This window comes from Helianthus annuus, chromosome 17, assembly GCF_002127325.2.
Source record: "Helianthus annuus cultivar XRQ/B chromosome 17, HanXRQr2.0-SUNRISE, whole genome shotgun sequence".
Lineage (NCBI taxonomy): Eukaryota > Viridiplantae > Streptophyta > Magnoliopsida > Asterales > Asteraceae > Helianthus > Helianthus annuus.
The window spans coordinates 25,273,559-25,294,023 of record NC_035449.2 but is presented as its reverse complement, the minus strand read 5'-3'; the positions used below and the strand labels follow the sequence as shown (position 1 = coordinate 25,294,023).

The 20,465-nt window shown below is 43.8% G+C and overlaps 1 protein-coding gene across 1 annotated transcript in view; it reads left to right on the top strand.

Annotated features, from left to right (window-relative positions):
• Nucleotides 1-1,719, top strand: part of LOC110923897 (protein FAR1-RELATED SEQUENCE 5-like) — a 2,299-nt gene extending 580 nt beyond the window's left edge. Inside the window, exons 2-6 of the mRNA XM_035986178.1 lie at nucleotides 1-45; nucleotides 145-352; nucleotides 434-708; nucleotides 925-1,250; nucleotides 1,476-1,719. The exon at nucleotides 1-45 is cut by the window's left edge and continues 214 nt beyond it. Coding sequence (XP_035842071.1) covers nucleotides 1-45; nucleotides 145-352; nucleotides 434-708; nucleotides 925-1,250; nucleotides 1,476-1,719 — 1,098 coding nt within the window. The remainder of the gene's footprint in view (nucleotides 46-144; nucleotides 353-433; nucleotides 709-924; nucleotides 1,251-1,475) is intronic.
• Nucleotides 1,720-20,465: the final 18,746 nt, after the last annotated feature.

The window sequence follows — 20,465 nt, the reverse complement described above, 5'->3', positions numbered from 1 at the left end:
CACAGATGTTGTATGTGGCACATAATGAAAAAAGTGGCAGATAAGGTAGAGCATGCAACATTTTTGGTGTTTTTGTTGGTGTTATTTTTAATTATTATAGCTTTTTTGTAATAGACTGATTTAAAATGCATTTATTTGTTAAAGGTTGGGCATGAGTTGTGCAATAATGATGAGTTTAAAAGGAGGATGTGCGACATTGTTTGGACTGATTCGATTGAGCCCGAAGAATTCGAGAGGCAGTGGAAGTTGGTGATGATTGAGTTTGGTCTCACTGAAAACAAATGGATTGATGATATGTTTGGGATGAGATCCATGTGGATTCCGGCTTTTTACCGGCATGAGCCAATGTCAGGTCTTATGAGAACAACTTCAAGATCAGAGAGTGAGAACCATTTTTTTTGTCAGGTTGCTAATTCACAACTCACACTTGTAGAGTTTATGAATCATTTTAATGGGGCAATGGATGTTCAAAGGTTCAATCATAGGAAAAATGATCATATTTCAAGATATACTGAGCCAGTTGATTGGAGTCAAACTACATTGGAAAAAGATGCTGCTAAGATCTACACCAGGTCTATATTTTTTGATCAGCAATTAGAGATACATGGAACAATTTCCGAATGTTTGCCGATGGACACCAAAGTTGAAGGTCCACGTATCAGAATATTGTTGAAGGATTTTAAAGCACATGGAGATGGTTTATTGGAGGTATTTTTCATGTTTTTTTAGATATGCGAATCCGTTACATTACATATGCGATTTTAGTTTATTTATTTTACATTATTTTTTTAGAAATGCGAAATTGTTATGTTCCACATGCGATATTAATTTGACTCACTTACATGATTGTTAAACATGCGATATTGTTATGTTTATACATGCGATTTTAAACCTTATTATTAATTTTTTTTGGTTATTTGCTAGGTGTGGTTCAAGAATCTCGAGAATGATGTAACTGCACAGTGTAGCTGTTTGCGTTTTGAGCAGTATGGGCTGCTATGCAAACACATATATTTTCTTTTCAAGATGTTTGGTGTTAAAGAAATACCAAACAAATATGTTATGAAGAGATGGACGAAGGATGTTGTGCCGAATGAGTTAAATGTTAAGTACAATCTAAATGTGGGGGGCAAGGATGTGCATCAGAGGGCTAAACGGATTGCTCGTGAAATCATCCACACAGGGGAGTATTTGGTTAGTAATTTGATTTCCGACTTTGATCAACTTGTCTTAGTGAGGGATCAAATGATGCAGCTTAAAGAGAGAGTTGACCAGAGTCGCATAACCAAGCAACTTGATCCAAAATTTGACCGATTTTCAAAGTTGATTGGTTATCAACAACCAGTAACTAATGCTCCCCCTACTGTTCGTGTCCCTGCTGGTATAAGAAACAAAGGCCGCGGCTCGCATAGAAGGATTAAATCTAAGAAGGAACAAATGATCAGCCGCAAAGGGAAAAGGTCAAGGACATGTAGCGTATGCAATGAAAAAGGTCATGACATTCGGACTTGCGGCGAGCTTAAAGCCAAACAACAAGGTAAACAGGGAAAAAAGAAGATGAAGGGTGTCCAGATTGAAGATGGTGTGAGAGACAAAGACAATGAGGGTGAAGACGACGAAGAGGAAGATGACTTTGAAGATTACATCAGTGATGATGGATCTGAAGAAGAAGATCAGTGGGAAGAGGTGTCTGGAGATGAAGATGACGAGGATGAGTAATGTCTTTTTAAATGTAAATGCGAATTTATAAGAAACACATACGATTTTATATTCATTAATGAATATCATTTTTCACATGCGATTTTAGTATTATAAACATGCGATTTTTATATGCATCAGTTTAATTTTAGTTTATATGATTTTTCAAATGCGATTTCTCCTTTAATACATGCGATGTTGAGTTATCTTGTTTTTTTTATGTTATAGTGGCAAAGATCCCTAATTCATTCATGCGATTTTTAAATTAGATTAAAGCATAATATTTGTTCAAAACATATATCCAAAATACAAAATATTGGTTATTGTCAAACACAGCTACAACCATAAAATGATTTAACAGAAATTTAGTTACTTGAAGCAAAGATTTTGTCACGTTCAGTAGAGCTGAACTCCATCTTCTCCTTCACCATGTGTAGAGCATCTGTCAGGAAAGAGAAGGCTAAGTCATCAGCTCGAGATTGCTCTTTTATGGGATCCAAAGCTTTGTCCCTGAAGCTTGATGGTGGTTCTTGAAGTAGCTTTTCCCATACTGCTTGATTGTTCTTGATTTGTTCAAGGATTTTGCCCTGCACATCAAGAACCAGATGAGAAGAGGTGACATCAGTGCTTATTTCTGTCAACGTGCGAGTTGACAATAGCTCTTTGATTGCAATGTTTTTGATTTTTTCCATATCTTCAGATGCCATTTTTTGTTTGTGTCTGTGTGTTTTGTGTGTGTGTTTTATTTGGTATTCTATGTCTTAATATGGAAGGTAGTTATCAAGGTTTTTTATATTAATATAGTAAATTTATTATATAGGTAGGGTGGTGTCACGACCCCCGACCCGGTTTGACCCGTTCCAGGGGCCGCGGGACAGGAATCCCGTGGTATTTAATTTAAGCGACAACGGAAGTCTTTTTAAAACAGGATCTTTTAATAATTTAAACTGCCCGTTTCATAACTTAGGGATAAATTCCCGAAATTTACAATAATGTGATTTCTCAGGGAAATCTTTTATTTTCAAAACATGTTCATTTATTTATTTACATTGAGCCACTTTTCTAAGCTGGGAGTGCTCCACGGCACTTTTCTTTGCTCATACCATATCACCTGAAACATGTTTGAAAAAGGTTTTGTCAGCGGGGAAATACTGAGTGAATCATTCAGTTTACTGAAAACGACATATTTGTTATAATCTACAGTATTAAGGGGAATTACAATGTTTCTGATATCAAACCAACTACCCACAGTACTTGTCACTCGACCATCCATTGGCTAGCCCATTTGTCCAATGGTGTCTGTGACTGTGGTCAGATCACCCCTTGGCCACCCGTTTGTCCAAGTGTGACGGGAAATAAGTAATGTATACAAAACCCCACATACCGGCTGTAATTTGGTGATTACATAGACTTAATCCCTGTAATTATAACTTTTATAAATAACTTGGAGTTTTGTAAAACAGTTGACTCACAAACTGTGAGAAAAGAGTTTATAAAAGAGGAATGACTCACATTGCAGATTTACGAGCAGAGTATAAGCTTTACTGATTAGCCTTTTAACCTAATTTAAATAACAATGCACACACAAACGGGATTAGTAACTAATTCAGCAGTTACGTCAATTCACGAGATTAAACCCTCACAACTATTATCAAGTGCGATACTTAACAATTCAATGGATTCACAACGAATGACAGAGCATAGTCCGAATTCGAACATCACTCAAACATTCAAGTTGAAATCACAATGAATAACAAAGTACAAGCTCACTTTGAGCAGCACTCAGACAATCGTTGGATAGTTATAATCGATCATAATAGCGATCAAGTTATTACCCTGATTGCGGCAGCACCTCGTGATCGTGTGTGTGTTTATTGTGGTATTATAGCTATAATTCGACGTACACAGGGACAATTTACGTCGTTTCAACTTCAACAGGTAAGTGCCAATGTCGGCTATTTATAGCAAGTTTTGGGGCTCCCTTACGGACCGTAAGCCTAACCCTTTACGGTCCGTAAGCTAAGCAGTCTAATTATAGGCTGCCTAGGCTCGGGACTAGCCTTGGTGACTCAAGATTTCAGCCAATTAGAACAGAGCAACGTTTGATTTTAGATTATTATCAACTAGGGTTTGCCCCCCTCGAGTTTTAGGGACCCTGATCCTGATTCTGATCATTCTGAAAATTTTAGGGCTAGTGCAGAATTACTTGGGTGTCTCAATTAGGGTTCTCTTATTGACTAATTATTGTCCTAACTATTGATTTTAGTGACAGTTGTTACATCCTCCCCACCTTAAGAAAAATCTCGTCCTCGAGATTTACTGAAATAGATGAGGGTACTTTCGCTTCATTTCTGATTCCAGTTCCCAAGTATATTCTGGTCCTCTCTTGGATTCCCATTTGACTTTTACTAGCACTAGTCGTTTGTGTTTGAGAAACTTAATCTTCCGATCTTCTATTTGTAGGGGTTTCTCTACGAATTTCAGCTTTTCATTTACCTCTATATATTGATGAGGTACTACCAGAGATTCGTCTGATGAACATTTCTTGAGATTGGATACATGAAACACATCATGTACTCCAGCTAACTCTTCTGGTAGTTGTAAACGATAAGCTACTGGTCCTATTCGTTGGATCACTGAGAATGGTCCAACATATCTTGGGCTCAGTTTTCCTTTCTTACCAAATCATACTACTCCTTTCCAAGGAGATACTTTTAATAGTACTTTGTCTCCGACTTGGAATTCTAACGGCTTGCGGTAATTGTCTGCATAGCTCTTTTGACGATCTCTAGCTGTCTTCAATCTTTCCTTGATTTGTGATATCTTGTCAGTAGTTTCTTGCACAATCTCTGGACCCGATAATTGACTTTCTCCTATTTCTGCCCAACATACGGGAGTTCTGCACTTGCGTCCATACAGTGCTTCGAATGGAGCAGCTTCGATGCTTGAATGATAACTATTGTTATAGGAGAATTCAATTAATGGTAAATGGTTATCCCAATTACCACCAAAGTCAATTACACATGCTCGGAGCATGTCTTCCAGGGTTTGTATCGTTCTTTCACTTTGTCCGTCCGTTTGAGGATGATATGCGGTACTTAAATTAAGTCGAGTTCCCATTGCTTCTTGGAAACTTGTCCAGAAACGGGAAGTAAAACGACTATCTCTATCCGATACAATGGAGAGTGGGACTCCATGTAAAGATACTACTTCATCTACATACAACTTGGCTAACCTTTCCATGCTAAAGGTTTCCTTCATTAGTAGAAAATGAGCTGATTTGGTTAATCGATCCACAATTACCCAAATAGCATCATTACCTTTTCTGGTTTTGGGTAACTTAGTAACAAAATCCATTGTTATGAGTTCCCATTTCCATACAGGCATTTCTAATTGTTGTAGTAGTCCTGAAGGTTTCTGATGTTCGGCTTTAACTTGTGAACAGGTTAGACACTTAGATACGTATTCGGCTATATCCTTTTTCATTCCTATCCACCAAAAATTATTTCTTAAATCCTGGTACATCTTATTATTTCCTGGATGTACAGTATACCTAGATTTATGAGATTCTTCTAAAATCTTATTTCTTAATTCTCCTTGCTTAGGTACCCAAATTCGTTTCTTGTGGAATCTCCAAATTCCATCTTTTCCTTGTTCTAATTCCTTTAGGTAACCTTTCATTCCTTCGGCATCATCCTTGATTGCCGTTCCCTGAATTTTCTTCATTTGTTCCATTAAATCTAATTGTACATTTAATCTAAGAGCACGGACTCGCTTTTGCTTTTCATGGTACTTACGACTTAAGGCGTCTGCGACTACGTTTGCCTTTCCTTCGTGATACTGAATATCACAGTCGTAATCACTTAAGATTTCCATCCACCTTCTTTGCCTCATATTTAACTCTTTTTGCCCAAATATATACCTTAAACTCTTATGGTCCGTATAGATAGTAAACTTACTTCCATACAGATAATGTCTCCAAATCTTAAGAGCAAAAATTATAGCTCCTAATTCTAGGTCACGAGTCGTATAATTTTCTTCGTGCTTTTTCAATTGCCTAGAGGCATACGCAATTACCTTTTTGCGTTGCATCAACACACATCCATATCCTAATTTTGAAGCATCACAGTATACTTCAAAATCCTCAGTTCCTTCGGGTAAAGCTAAAATTGGAGCATTTGTCAATTTGTGCTTTAGAATCCTAAAAGCTTCCTCTTGTCTAGATCCCCATTCAAACTTAACGGCTTTACAGGTTAGCTTAGTTAAAGGTACAGCTATCCTAGAGAAATTTTTAATAAATCGTCTATAATATCCAGCTAATCCTAGAAAACTTCTAACTTCCATAGCCGTTCGTGGAGCTTTCCAATTCGTGATTGCTTCTATTTTAGCAGGATCTACGTGAATTCCTTCGTGATTCACCATATGACCTAAAAATTGCACTTCTTGTAGCCAGAATTCACACTTCGAGAATTTGGCATAAAGCTTTTCCTTTCTTAACAATGTTAAGAGTGCATGCAAGTGCTCACAATGTTCCTCCTGACTTTTGGAATAAATGAGTATATCGTCAATGAACACGATTACAAATTTATCCAAGTATGGTTTACAGATTCTATTCATCATGTCCATAAATGCAGCTGGAGCATTTGTTAATCCAAAGGGCATGACTGTAAACTCATAATGACCATACCTAGTTCTGAAAGCGGTTTTAGGTATGTCCTCCTCTTGTACTTTCAATTGGTGATATCCAGATCTTAAATCTATCTTAGAGAAATACCTAGCTTCTTGCAATTGATCAAAAAGATCATCAATCCTAGGTAATGGGTATCGGTTCTTAATTGTGACTTTATTCGATTCCCTATAATCGATACACATTCTCATTGATCCATCTTTCTTTTTCACAAACAACATTGGTGCACCCCAAGGGGATGAACTAGGTTGTATAAATCCTTTGCTTAGTAATTCATCTAATTGCTTTTTCAATTCTAGCATTTCAGTAGGTGCTAATCGATAAGGTGTCTTAGCTATTGGTGCAGTACCTGGAATTAAATGAATTCTAAACTCTACTTCCCTATCAGGTGGTAAACCAGGTAATTCTTCTGGAAAAACATCTGGGTATTCTGAAACTATAGGGATGTCCTGGAGTTCCTTACTTTAGTGTTAATGATTACAGAAATCATATACACCATTTCTTGTTTCCTTGAATAACTAGCCAATTTCATTACTGAAATGAATTTCAGTGGCTTTCGAAGTCTATCTCCTGTAATTAGAATTACTTCTCCTGTGGGGGTACGGATTTCTACAGAATTCTTATCACACAGGATTCGAGCATGGTTGGCTATTAACCAATCCATTCCTAATACCACATCGAATCCGGCTAAATTCATAGGTAACAGGTTTGCAGAAAACTTATGACCTAACTGTTGAAACAATGGTTAACACAAAGGATAACCAAGAGGGTCGTTTCACGTATGGGGTTCAACCTCTTCTCTTGCTCGTATCAAAGGCCTGAGATCTGCAAAACAGTAAACACCGTTAGTCTCGTTAAGAGGGGAAAAGGGGGTTTTCCCTCTTAACCAGGCTCCGGCGTGAGAATAAGTACTGCTCTGAGATGAATGAAACAGTGTGTGTATAGAGTGAGTAAAGAGAGCCCAGATCCTTAACCTGAATGATGAAGGGTCCTATTTATAGCCGGATGGTGAAGAAGGAGGAAGCAGCTGTGCCAGCTGTGGGTGTGCGCCAGCTGTCCGACCAAGGGGAATATCCTCTTGGTCTGCTCTGTCGCGAAGGGTGTAGTGGTACACGTGGCGTCCTTCTATTCGCTTACGTTGGATACCTCGTACTGGTTGCGTCAGACTTGCTCCCTGGATTGTCGCAGGCCTATGTGGCCTTTCTCTCAATGGTGACACGTGTTGTCCTTTATGTTGGACGAAACATCTTTGATGCCAGCTATGGACCGCCTAGACATCTTCTGGAAGCTTCTAGAAGGTCTTGGTGACATGGATGCCTTGTGTGCACAAAAAGTGGTGTGGTCCCTGCCATGTAGGCAGGGAATTGGGACCATACCTCTTCAAGTCCCCCCAGTCCAGTGTGCCTTCTAGTTGAGTTGATCGTCTAGGAGGGATTCTGGACTTATGAGAGTTGTGGTTTCTATGCATCGCGTTGGAGTTGGTGAATATAAAGTGAGCCAAGTGGACGCATGCCGCATGGGTTTTGGCCCTTTGAAAAAGTGAGCCAAATGGACGCATGCCGCATGGGTTTTGGCCCTTTGAAAAAGGTGAGCCAAATGGACGCATGCCGCATGGGTTTTGGCCTTTGAAAAAAGTGAGCCAAATGGACGCATGCCGCATGGGTTTTGGCCCTTTGAAAAAAGTGAGCCAAATGGACGCATGCCGCATGGGTTTTGGCCCTTTGAAAAAAGTGAGCCAAATGGACGCATGCCGCATGGGTTTTGGCCCTTTGAAAAAAGTGAGCCAAATGGACGCATGCCGCATGGGTTTTGGCCCTTTGAAAAAAGTGAGCCAAATGGACGCATGCCGCATGGGTTTTGGCCCTTTGAAAAAAGTGAGCCAAATGGACGCATGCCGCATGGGTTTTGGCCCTTTGAAAAAAGTGAGCCAAATGGACGCATGCCGCATGGGTTTTGGCTCTCTTGTGCTTTCTTCTGTTGGAAGTTTGGTGGTTATGGGGAAGCGTTTGGTGTGACCGTCTGACGTCCCTGTCTTTTCGGAGGTGAACAGTTGCTTTTGCAGTGACTTTCTGTCACATCAACAGACCCTGTTGCCCATGCTTCCCGAAAAATGAGCCGACGTCTTCTCTTTCCTGTGACGTGTCAGTCATCTATTGGGCACTTTTTCTGTTCCCTGACGGTCCACTACCCATCGCATTAAATGCGATGGGTATAAATATGGGGCGGTTATCTCTTTCTTCCTTCACTTTCAAATTCTAAGTGCAATTTCTCTCTACCTTCTTCCCCTTTGTTCTATCTTTCATCTTTTCAAGTCGTCTTCTTCTTGATTTTTATCATGGCTGATAAGAATCCTACTCAAAAGAAAAGGAAAAATAGGAGTAGAGCGCCTTCTGGTCCTGACCAGGCTGTGATTAACTGGAAGGAAGATGAATTCCAGATGCTTGTGAGGGGACATAATTTTCGTCCTGAGTGGGGGGCTCGTTATCCTCCCTCTGGATCCACAGCATTGGACGCCCCTCGGGGTTTTATCACGCTGTATGCTGCTTATTTCCGGGAAGGCAATTTTAGGTTGCCGATTACGAAGTTCACTGCTGATGTTTTGAGGGGTTATGGGCTTCACATTTCTCAGATAAATGCGATTGGGCTCCCTCGGATTACTCATTTCGAGTTTGTCTGCAGGTCGTACCGTGTTGAGCCTACGTTTGAGATGTTCAACACTATCTATAGTGTTTCGTATTCCAGTGGGTTCTACTCTTTCCAGGCTAGGATGGGAGTTGCTCAGGTGTGTTCGGTGCCGATAAAGGGCATTCATGATTGGAAAAAAAAGTTTTTTTACATTCGTCGTGGTGTGATTCCGACGGATATGTCGTATAGGCAGGTGGGACAAGGGGTCCCCAGGGTGGATGTTCCTCCCAACTATGGTGATCAAGACTGGTTTAAGAAGATAACTGCGAAGCCGACGGCTATTTCTCAACTGGATGAGATGGCTTTGGTTGGTGCAGGGATGAGTTTGTTGTGGGTTCCCAAACATCCGCTGGGTCAGCCTGCGTATAGCCATAAGGGCAAATGTATTGTTCTTTCATGTCTCATCACTTGATTATTTCCCTTTATGCTTATTATGTGTCCTTATTTTTGTTTCCACTTTGCAGTTGGTTATAGTTTGTTGAATGCCTTGGACCCGAAATCAGCGGGTGCCATGGTTGAAGCTATCCAGGCTGATGGGAATCCAACGTGGTTGGAGCAAATACATGACCGTTTTCTGCATCCTACCGATGCTAGTTTGAGTGGATACGCCAATGAAGTTCTTGGTGAGGATGATGAGGACGACTTGGTCGACTCTGGTCGAGAGGAAGTCGTTATCCTTTCTAGTGGAAGTTCTGACCGGGATGTTGAAGATCTAATATCTCATTCCGCGCGTGCAGGTACCGCGCCTGGTGGTGTTGCTGAGCCGGTACATGGGTTTGCTGAGGATGATGACGATGCGGAGGCATCTGTTGATCCGTCTGCCCAGTTGGAGACGAGGAAGAGGGCAAGGACGGAGAAATCTGTAAGAAGGGAAGAGAAGAAGGAGGGCGGAGCTGCTGGATCTTCTCGTAAGCAACCTTCTACTCTTCCTTATCTAGATTATGTGGTAGTGTCTGATACGTTGTCTGGCCTAGGCCCTGGGGAGGTGCGTCAAGGGTCAGATCCTGATGATAAAGCCACTTTATCTGAGCATATGAAGAAGAAGGCTCTTGATGATCATAAGCGTCATCTTGATGAACAAGCTGCTGCCCTTCTTGCGGCCAAGAGGGCCAAGCTTCAAAAGGATGCCCCCCCAGCCCCTTCTGAATCTGAGGTTGATTTGGGTGTGTTTAGTGGGGGTCGAGGGAATTTGTTGGAGGAGATATTTGATGCCTCTGCTTCCCGCCCTGGTAACTTAGTTTCCGTGTATGTTCTGTCATCTTTCCTTTGGTCTTTTTTACTAATTGTAGTATTATGGCAGCAACCAAGACTGGCAAGAAACCACGGCCGGTGGATATTTCTCAGATTACTCCACCTACTTCTCCTCCGTCGAGGACTGTTGGCTTGACTCCCCCTCAAGATGATGCTGATGCCTCTGTTAAGGGCGGTGAAGGGTTTTTTGAGGGTATGTTTGAGGGGGGTAACGCTGCTGGGGGTGATGTTGGTGGTGATGCTGGTGGTAATGCTGGAACCGATAAGGGTAAAGGTATTGAAGTGGAGATGGAGTCTAGTGAGACTACTCCGCAACAAACCGTTTACACGAAACGTCCGCCTGGTGGGGGTGGGGCTACTTCTGGTGCCGTGCGGGACTCGTACTTTGAACGTGTTCCTGATGATTCATGGGGTAATCCGGCTTGTGATGATATGCCTCATGTTCCTCGTTGGAGCCTTACTCAAGGTTCCCGCATGAATGATTTACAGAATTGTCAGGAGTTCTTCTCTTTATCCCTTCCTCCTGCCGAGAGGATGTTTCAGAAAAACCGCAGCCGCTTTGCCCTTATAGATGATCATGTTACGGCTGGGGTTAACTTCTTTGCCACTTCTCAGGAGATTCTTCGCGAATGGCGATCTATGGGAGAAGAAACTATGGCGTTTAAGGAGGCCAAGAAGGCATTTGCTGAAGAGAAGGAAAAATTTAACGCAGAGCAGAAGGGTCTGCAATGGCGGGTTACTGAGGCTGAGCGGAAACTCGAAGAGCAAAAACAATTGAATGAGCAAAAACAAAAGGATTGGGAATCCGCATGTGCTCGTACGAATACGGAGATGCAGTCGCAGCGTGATGCTATTGTGCGGCTGTCTGGTGAGAAGACGGCTCTTGCGGAAGAGGCTCATCAAGCGCGTCTTGCTGCGGAGAAGAAGGAGAAGGAGTATGTTGCGCGGATAGATAAGCTGGAGCTTCTTGTGCAAGAGAAGGCTTCGGAATGTGAGGCTGCTCAGCGTCTCCTTGATGAGAAGACGGCTGAGTGCCGTGAGTCTGAGCTCCTTGCTGAGGAAGCTTCAGCTGATAGTAGGTGGTTGCTATCCCGCGGTGTTCCATTGGTAATGTTCTTTGCCTGTTCTATTTCTGTCTTCCTTTATTTCTACTTTTGTGTAGTTATTTCTGCTATCTTATTCGACCTTGTTTTTCATGCAGCTTGCTGATCGTATCTTGAATTCTCCTGAGCTTGCCCGCTACATGTTTGAGTTGGGTGGGGCAGGCTATAATAGTGGCCGCAAGAATGGGTATGCTGAAGGCAGGTGTGCCGCTGTAAACAATGAGAAGGATTACCACTTTGAGTTGTTTAAAGAGGATTGCGAGGGTGCTTATGCTGCTAAGCGTCGAGAATTTTCGATGCTTGATTTTGCTGTCGTTCGAGCCGCTGGTAAGTTGGCTAATAAGGCGAATGGGGTGGCTTTGTTGAAAAAGGCCTTAGGAGAAGAAGGTGGAGGTGCTGCTGGAGGTGCTGGCTCCAGCCATACTTGATAGGTTGCTTCCGGCCTGCGTGCCGTGTATGGCCCTGGATGGGTTTGTAATGATTGTTTTTTGACACAATTTGATATTTCGTACCTGCGGTGTTATGTACTTTGACGAATGTTTGCTACTTTGATTATGTTTATGCAAATTTTGAAATCGTCATAATATGTGCATGTTTTAATTACTTTGATTAGGTGTCACGAATGAATGATGGCGCTGACAGGTGATGTTGTGTTACTACAACGTTTTTATTCTGTCGTTTAAGTATGCGCGCTTGCATGTGATATACGAAGTGATCGAGTTGCAGGTTATTGTGTGAGCTCGGCTGGGATTACAGACTTGGGAGCATTACAATGTTTAGTTGCCTTGATATCGATGTTTTCGTGTTTATGTGGGCACGAAGTTATGTTTTTTGGCGTTTTGTAGGCTTTGGTTGTGTTTTCGACCCGGCTGTGCACTTGGCTGTGACGAGCCTTGGAGGTCTACAACGTTTCCTATGGTCGAGCCATTGATGTTTTCGTGTACGCCCAAAGTGATAAATGCAGTTGTGACAAAAAATTTGCATGAAGTAAATATAGCCAAACACTTCTTGTATTAGGTAAATGTGTTGGCGATTCGCCCTATACGATTACATGTTTATATGTAGCATTTTCGTAACTGTTGGGCATTCCAGGTTCGTGGAACCTCTTTGTCGTTCATGGTGCGTAGCTTGTATGCTCCCTTGCCGAGGACCTCATCGATGATGTATGGGCCTTCCCATTTGGGAGCCAGTTTTCCCGGTTTTTCTGCGTTGGACGCTTCATTGTCCCTTAAGACATAATCGCCTGGGTTGAAGGTGCAGATGCGGACTCGGGAGTTGTAATATTTTTCAAGCTTTGTCTTGTATTTGGCTTCGTTGATTGCTGCCATCTCTCTCCGTTCTTCTAGGAGGTCCAGGTCGATCCTCCTTTCTTCTTCGTTATTGATCAGATTCATGGAGAGCATTCTCGGAGATGGAAGCCCGATTTCTGCTGGAATCACAGCCTCGGACCCATAGACCAAGCTGAACGGTGTTTCTCCATTGCTTGTCTTGGGCATTGTTCTATGGGCCCATAAGATGCTTGGTAGCTCGTTGACCCATCCTCGTCTTTTTTCACCGAGTCTTGCTTTGATGCCATCAACGATGCTCTTATTGACTACTTCAACTTGACCATTCCCTTGCGGATGTGCGACCGACGAGAAGGTGTGTTCAATGTTTAGTTCCTTGAACCATCGTTCGAGATCATCTGCTGCAAAATTTGTACCATTGTCGGTGATGATCCGGAGTGGAAGGCCGAAACGGCATATGATTTGTTCCCAGATAAATCGTTTAACGACTGCCGATGTGGTTGACGCAAGTGCTTTTGCTTCTACCCACTTGGTGAAGTAATCGACCGCGACGATGATGAACTTGACTGCCCCCGGTGCTTCTGGGAAGGGGCCCACCATGTCTATGCCCCATTGCTGAAAGGGCCATGCGGTTGTTACTGGCACCAACTCGTTTTTTGGACGCATGGTTTTTGGTGCATGCCGTTGGCAGCCGCTGCATTTCCTTAATTCTTTCACGGCATCGAGGTGCATTCCGGGCCAGTAGTAACCGGCGTTCATTACTTTAGCCACTACCATGCGCGGCCCTGCGTGGATGCCGCAGATGCCCTCATGTACTTCCCGGATCAGATAATTTGCGTCGTCGGCGTCAACACATCTCAGCAGGGGGCCGAGATATGACTTTCGGTACAATATCCCGTCCGCCATTTGATAATGTTCTGATTTATACTGGATTTTCCGCGCCTCGGCTTTATTTTCTGGGAGTATCCCGGACTGTAAGTACATGATGATGGGTGTCATCCATGACGTGGTTCCTGTTTGGATGACGCTGACTTCTCGGAGTGGAACAGACGGGTTGCTTAAAACTTCTATGCGTACGTCTTTGGCTAGGTGCTGAAAACTTGTTGACGCTAGCTTGCTTAAGGCGTCTGCCGGCTTGTTTTCGCTGCGGTTTATGTGGTGCACCTTGTAAGAATAGAAAGTTTGCAGCAACGTCTTTGCTTGGTTGAGATAGAGTGCCATTATGTCGCCCTTGGCTTCGTATTGACCGTTGATTTGGCCTGCCACTAGCATGGAGTCCACATGTGCCTCAATATGTCGGACTCCCATTTTGATTGCTAAGCGCAGGCCGGCCAGAAAGGCTTCATACTCTGCCTCGTTATTTGTGCTCTTGAAGTCTAGACGTATGGCGTAAGTAAACTCGTTTTTGTCAGGGCTCACTAGCCGTAGCCCCGCGCCTGCCCCATCTTCGTTGGACGCGCCGTCAGTATACAGCATCCATGGTTCTTCGGTTTGTTTTTTCTCCGCTTTCTCCATCGCCTTACACTCTCTGTCTTTGTCATCGGGGACTTCCGTCATGAAGTCTGCCAAAACTTGGCCTTTTATCGACGGTCGTGGTCTGAAGACTACGTTGTGTCCCCCTAGCTCTATCGCCCATTTGGCCAACCTTCCTGATATTTCCGGCCTTGCTAGGATATTCCCAATATTGTAATTTGTTAACACGTGGATGACGTGATTGGCGAAATATCGGCGTAGCCTTCTTGACGCGTGAATCAGTGCAAGGACAAGCTTTTCCATGATTGCGTATCTTGTTTCTGGGTCGGTTAGGGTTCTGGACACATAATACACAGGTGTTTGGACACCTTGTCGATCAACCAGCAATACGGCACCGACGGCCCTGTCGGAAGCTGAGAGGTACAAAACCAAAGGTTCTCCTTTGTTCGGTGCGGTTAGAGTTGGCAGCTTGATGAGACAGTCTTTCATCTCGCGGAACGCATTTTCTGCTTCCGGAGTCCATTGGAATTGGGTTTTCTTCATGCAGTTTCGTAAGGTCTTGATGAATGGGAAGGATTTTGCCGCGTGGTTTGCTAGGAATCGATTGAGGGCTGCCAATCGTCCTGCGAGCTTTTGCATATCTTTGATGCTTGCTGGTGAAGGCATCCTCTCTATGGCCTGGACCTTTTCTGGGTTCACCTTAAAACCATCTTTGGTGACTATGAAGCCCAGAAACTTTCCTTCCTCCATTCCAAATGAGCACTTTGCTGGATTAAGTTTGATGCTCACGCTGCGTAGCGTGTTGAAGGTTTTCTGAATGTTTACCAGCATCGCGCTCTCCTCTCTGCTCATGATTACCAGATCGTCCATGTATACCTCGATGTATTTACCGATGGCGTCACTAAATGTTTCGTTCATCAACCGTTGATACGTAGCACCTGCATTCTTTAAGCCAAACGGCATCTTGGTGTAGCAGTATAGCCCCGTTGGCGTGCGGAATGCGGTTTTATCCTCGTCTTGAACAGCCATCTGGACCTGGTGGTATCCCTTGTAGCAATCCAGAAAACATTTCCACCGAAACGTTGCCAAAGAATCTATTTTCTCGTCTATGTCTGGCAACGCATAGCAGTCACGGGGGCATGCTTTGTTCAGATCCTTGTAGTCGACGCACATTCGCCAACTACCATTCGGTTTCTTTACCATAACTGGGCTTGCCACCCACGTTTGGTACCGGACTTCCCTGATGATTCCTGCGTTTAGCAGTTCTAACACTTGTTCTTTCATTGCATCATGTTTGATGTCCCCCAGGTGTCGTTTGGCATGCACTACTGGCTTCGCATCCTCTGAAACGTTTAGCCGGTGTTCCGCTATATGCCGTGGAACACCAACCATATCGGCCGGTGTCCAGGCGAACACGTCCATGTTGTCATGCAGTAATTTCTTTAGCGCCGCACGCGTTAGGTCAGACATTGCGGGTCCCAGAGTGACCGTTTGTTCTGGGTATGCGCTATTCAATACCCATTTTTCTGCCTCTCTGCGCGGTGCGGGCTTGCTTGCTTTTGCCGGCCTGATTTCGTCTGTTGCTAGCACTTCCTTGCTTGCGTATATCAACGCAACGCCTGTTTCGGTTGGAAAGCCTATGGCAGAATGTGGTGCGGAACAGATCATACTGAAATCTCCTTGGGATTCTCGTCCTAAGAGGATGTCATGTCGTGAATGTGCCGGTAGCACCATGAATGTGACTTCTTCTGTTCTTGAATTTCTCCCATCAGAAAGTAATACTGGGAAAGATATTTGTCCTAGGGGAAAGACGGCCTCGTTGCAGAATCCAGTTAATGGGTAGTCAACTAGTTCTAGACGCGCCTTATCCTCTTGGTCGAATTGATTGAAGCACTGTTCATATATGATGTCTGCGGTGCTTCCGGGATCAATAAAGATGTAATCTGTTTGGTAGTGGCCGATTACCCCTGGAATGACTATTGGCCGCTTTTCTCTTGGACCCCCCCTGACAATTGGGAACACTACTTGCTTCTCGCGCCATGAATCATCCTGCGCGCGTTTGTTATAGTTTTTTCTTGGTCGCCGTGGTCCTCCTTGCACCATATGAGTTTCTAGCTTTCTGAGCTTCTTGTTGTCTGGACCTTCATCTCTTCGTTGTATCTGGCGGTAATCGCGCTTTCCTCCTTTGACTAAGTGACCGAGCTTTCCGTCTCTTAGAGCTCTTTCAATTTCTTGCTTTAAGCTAAAGCAATCGTCGGTCAAGTGGCCCGTATCTTTGTGGAATTCACAGAAGAGATTTGGGTCCTGACCCCTTTTGTTGCGCATCTGCAAGGGTGGTTTGAATTGATGGTTCTCTGTAGCTAAGATTTCAGAAGGTGTTTTAGTTAGTGGAGTCCACTGCTTTTCTCTGTTTTCGCGCTTTACTTCTTTTCGATGGGCTATCTGATTGATCGTATGGCGTGCGTCGTCCCGCGGGGGGCTTCTTTCTCTGTTCCCAGAAGCCCTCCAGGGTTGATTTCTACCCCTTCTGTTGTTTCGATCGTGATGGTTGTGTGCGCGCTGACGGTGATCGTCACCGGTCAGTTGCCTATCTGTCTGCGCAATGGTCTTGGCCGCTTCAATGAAGGTTTCCCAGTCTTTGGGTCCTCCGTCGCGCCCTTTGATTCTTTTAACCAGATCGTCGCATTTGACTGCTCGCATGAAGTGTGCGCGCATCATCTTTTCCGGTATGTCTCCGATTTCCAAACATTCTTTGTTGTACCTCGTAATAAAATCCTCTACGCTTTCGTAGTCTTTTCTGTATATGTTCAAACAATCACCTGGGTCTCTGGCGTGTCTTCGCTGTTGAGAAAAGTGTGCTAAGAATTTTTCTCGGAAGTCGACCCATGATTTGATTTTTCCAGCTGGTAAATTGTCGAACCAGATGCGTGCCGCACCAACGAAAGTTTGAGCGAACAAGTGACACCATGTTGGTAGGTTCCAACCACCTGTTGCTCCTGCGCCTTTGAACACCTGGAGGTGATCATCTGGGTCCGTCAACCCATTGTATTTACCTACGTTGTGTGGTAACTTTGTTTTGTCAATGGCTGCGCACGCGATTTCTGGAATAAATTTTGAATTTTCAGCCATATCCTCAGGACGATAGCTCAAAGTGAAGTCATGTTCTGCTTTGGGGTTGTACCCCGCGCGCTTGGTTGGTTTGTAAGCCTCGTGTTCTGGAGGAAGTCTGCTAAACACTGTGGATTCTGCCTTGTACGTTGGGTCGTCTTCCTCCTCTTCCCATTCTGTGTTCATGTTACGTGCGCCCAAACGGGTCTGGATTGGTTTTCGGTGCAGGGTGGAGTTTTGCACGAAATTACTCTCTGTTTCAGCATAAGTGTCGCGCGTGTCTTGCACACTGGGTCTTCTTATATTCTGCACTGGCCCTCTTTTTGGACGTAAGTTCCATGCGTTGGTCTGCTGAGCCGTGTGTGTGCTCAGAGACCTTGGCTGCGGAGTTGCAAATGTTGTTTGGTTGGCCTGTGCTTGGAGCAGAGCTTGCTGTGCGCTAAGTTGCGTGTAAACTAAGTTTATGGACGCCATTTGTTCGGCGTACCAGGAGGCTAGAGTTTTTCCTTCTGGTAGCCCTAAGAGTGCAGAGTAATTGAGCTGTGTTGGTTCCGATGGAGCAGAAGGGCCTGCTCCATGGCTTAAACTTGGCATCGGGGGAGGCACGTGGTGCAAGGTCCCCGTCGGAGTTTGGAACGTAGCTCCATTTGTGTTTTGTGTAACGGTTCTTGTTGGTGTTTGGAAAATGGGTCCAGTTGTGGTTTGGCTAGCAGCCCTGGACGCACTTCCAAAAATGGATGGAAACTCGTTGTTCAGCTGACCTTCTTGGATGGTCTCGTTCCTTTGACCTCGTTGGACGTGTGCCGTGTCCGAAACGAGTTCAAAAGAAGAGATTTCTCCGTCAGCTGGGTGTGAATGATTATGGTCTGCCATTTTCACGAGTGTTTTCTAAAAGAGAAAAAGAGGTGAGAGTGGTCTTGCAAAAAAGCGGATGGCGCCAATGTTGAAACAATGGTTAACACAAAGGATAACCAAGAGGGTCGTTTCACGTATGGGGTTCAACCTCTTCTCTTGCTCGTATCAAAGGCCTGAGATCTGCAAAACAGTAAACACCGTTAGTCTCGTTAAGAGGGGAAAAGGGGGTTTTCCCTCTTAACCAGGCTCCGGCGTGAGAATAAGTACTGCTCTGAGATGAATGAAACAGTGTGTGTATAGAGTGAGTAAAGAGAGCCCAGATCCTTAACCTGAATGATGAAGGGTCCTATTTATAGCCGGATGGTGAAGAAGGAGGAAGCAGCTGTGCCAGCTGTGGGTGTGCGCCAGCTGTCCGACCAAGGGGAATATCCTCTTGGTCTGCTCTGTCGCGAAGGGTGTAGTGGTACACGTGGCGTCCTTCTATTCGCTTACGTTGGATACCTCGTACTGGTTGCGTCAGACTTGCTCCCTGGATTGTCGCAGGCCTATGTGGCCTTTCTCTCAATGGTGACACGTGTTGTCCTTTATGTTGGACGAAACATCTTTGATGCCAGCTATGGACCGCCTAGACATCTTCTGGAAGCTTCTAGAAGGTCTTGGTGACATGGATGCCTTGTGTGCACAAAAAGTGGCGTGGTCCCTGCCATGTAGGCAGGGAATTGGGACCATACCTCTTCACTAACAATTCTATCTTTACTTCTTGCAAAACCTTGTCTATGTTGACAGAATTTCCATCTGCCGTTTCAACAGTAAAGATCTGCCTAAGGGTATTTAGAGGTAAGTTAAGAGCTTGACAGAATGCAGTATTAATGAAACTTTGGTTTGCACCAGAATCAAATAATACTTTTGCATAGACGTTATGCACTAAGAACGTACCCGCTATCACGTCTGGAATGAGTTCGGCTTCTTGAGTGGTCAGCTGGAATGCTCGTGCATTTTTCTTAGTAGTTCCTTCAGTCGTTTTAGCTCTACTGTCTGCTGGTTTAGCTAACTTAGGACATTCAGATTGGAAGTCTCCCGTTTCTCTGCAGTTATAACAGATTCTTGTTTTCCTTCTGCAGTCTTCTTCCCGATGTCCTTTCGCCTTGCAGAAGTTGCAAAATATATTGCACTGTCCATAGTGTTTCTTTTTGCAATTTCTGCAGAAAGGAGGTGACGAGGATTGCCCTGTTCCCCTCTTTTTGAACTTATTGTTACTATTACCCATGCGAAATCCTTGGGTAATCTTCTGAGCCAATTCCTTCTTGCGATCTTCTTCTCTGGTGCGGACTAGTTCATCGGTTAAGGTATTAGCTAATTCCACAGCATCGTCAATCGTGCGTGGTCTCGCAGCTTTAACAATGTTACGGATTTCTCCAATTAATCCCCAAATATAATGGGAAATAAGTACCAGTTCTGGCGAAGCCAGGGAAGGTACCACTCTCGCATATTCGAAGAATGTCGAAGTATATCCTCGACAGTCTACACCTAACATACGATGACTCAGGAACTTATTTGCCATTTGTTCCTTCTCGTATTCGGGACAAAATTTTCTTTCGACAAGACTCTTAAATTCTTCCCAATTCATTGCATAGGCCACCCTTCTTCCTTTTGCTTGTAGCACCGTGTTCCACCATTCTAACGCCCCTTCTTTGAACAAGTTTGATGCATACATCACTTGATCTTCTTCAGCACATTTACTTATTGCAATTACTGCCTCGGTTTTCTCTAACCAACGCAGTGTTGCAGTTGCCCCCTCATTACCTGCAAATTCTGCGGGTTTACAGGCAAGAAATTCTTTGTAAGTGCAACCAGACGTTGCAGCTTTCATTCTCTTAGGGAGTGGGGCCTGTTGCGGATCATGATCGTCATGATTGCCGCCTCCATTTATGCTGTTACTGCCGTTATCTTCCGGAATACGTTTACTAGGAATTAATTGTGGTTCGGCAGGTTTCTGAACAGCAGCCACGATTTTTGGAATAGCATTGGCTATCCCTTGAGCAATAAAGTGTTCAATATCTTGTCTAGTTATATATTGATCTTCCTGATTTTGCTCGGACTGATTTATTTCATTAACTGGTTCACTATTAGCATTTTCCATCTGCTAATTAGTATTAATAGAAATTATTAGTGCCTAATTATTGATAACAAAATCACAAATAAACACATAGATCAGTATAACATGCAAGCATAGCCAAAATTGTCGATGCCTCGACTTCTGTTTTGTTTTATATATTATACCTGCTTCAATACACACTTTTTATCTTACAGTGTTTTATT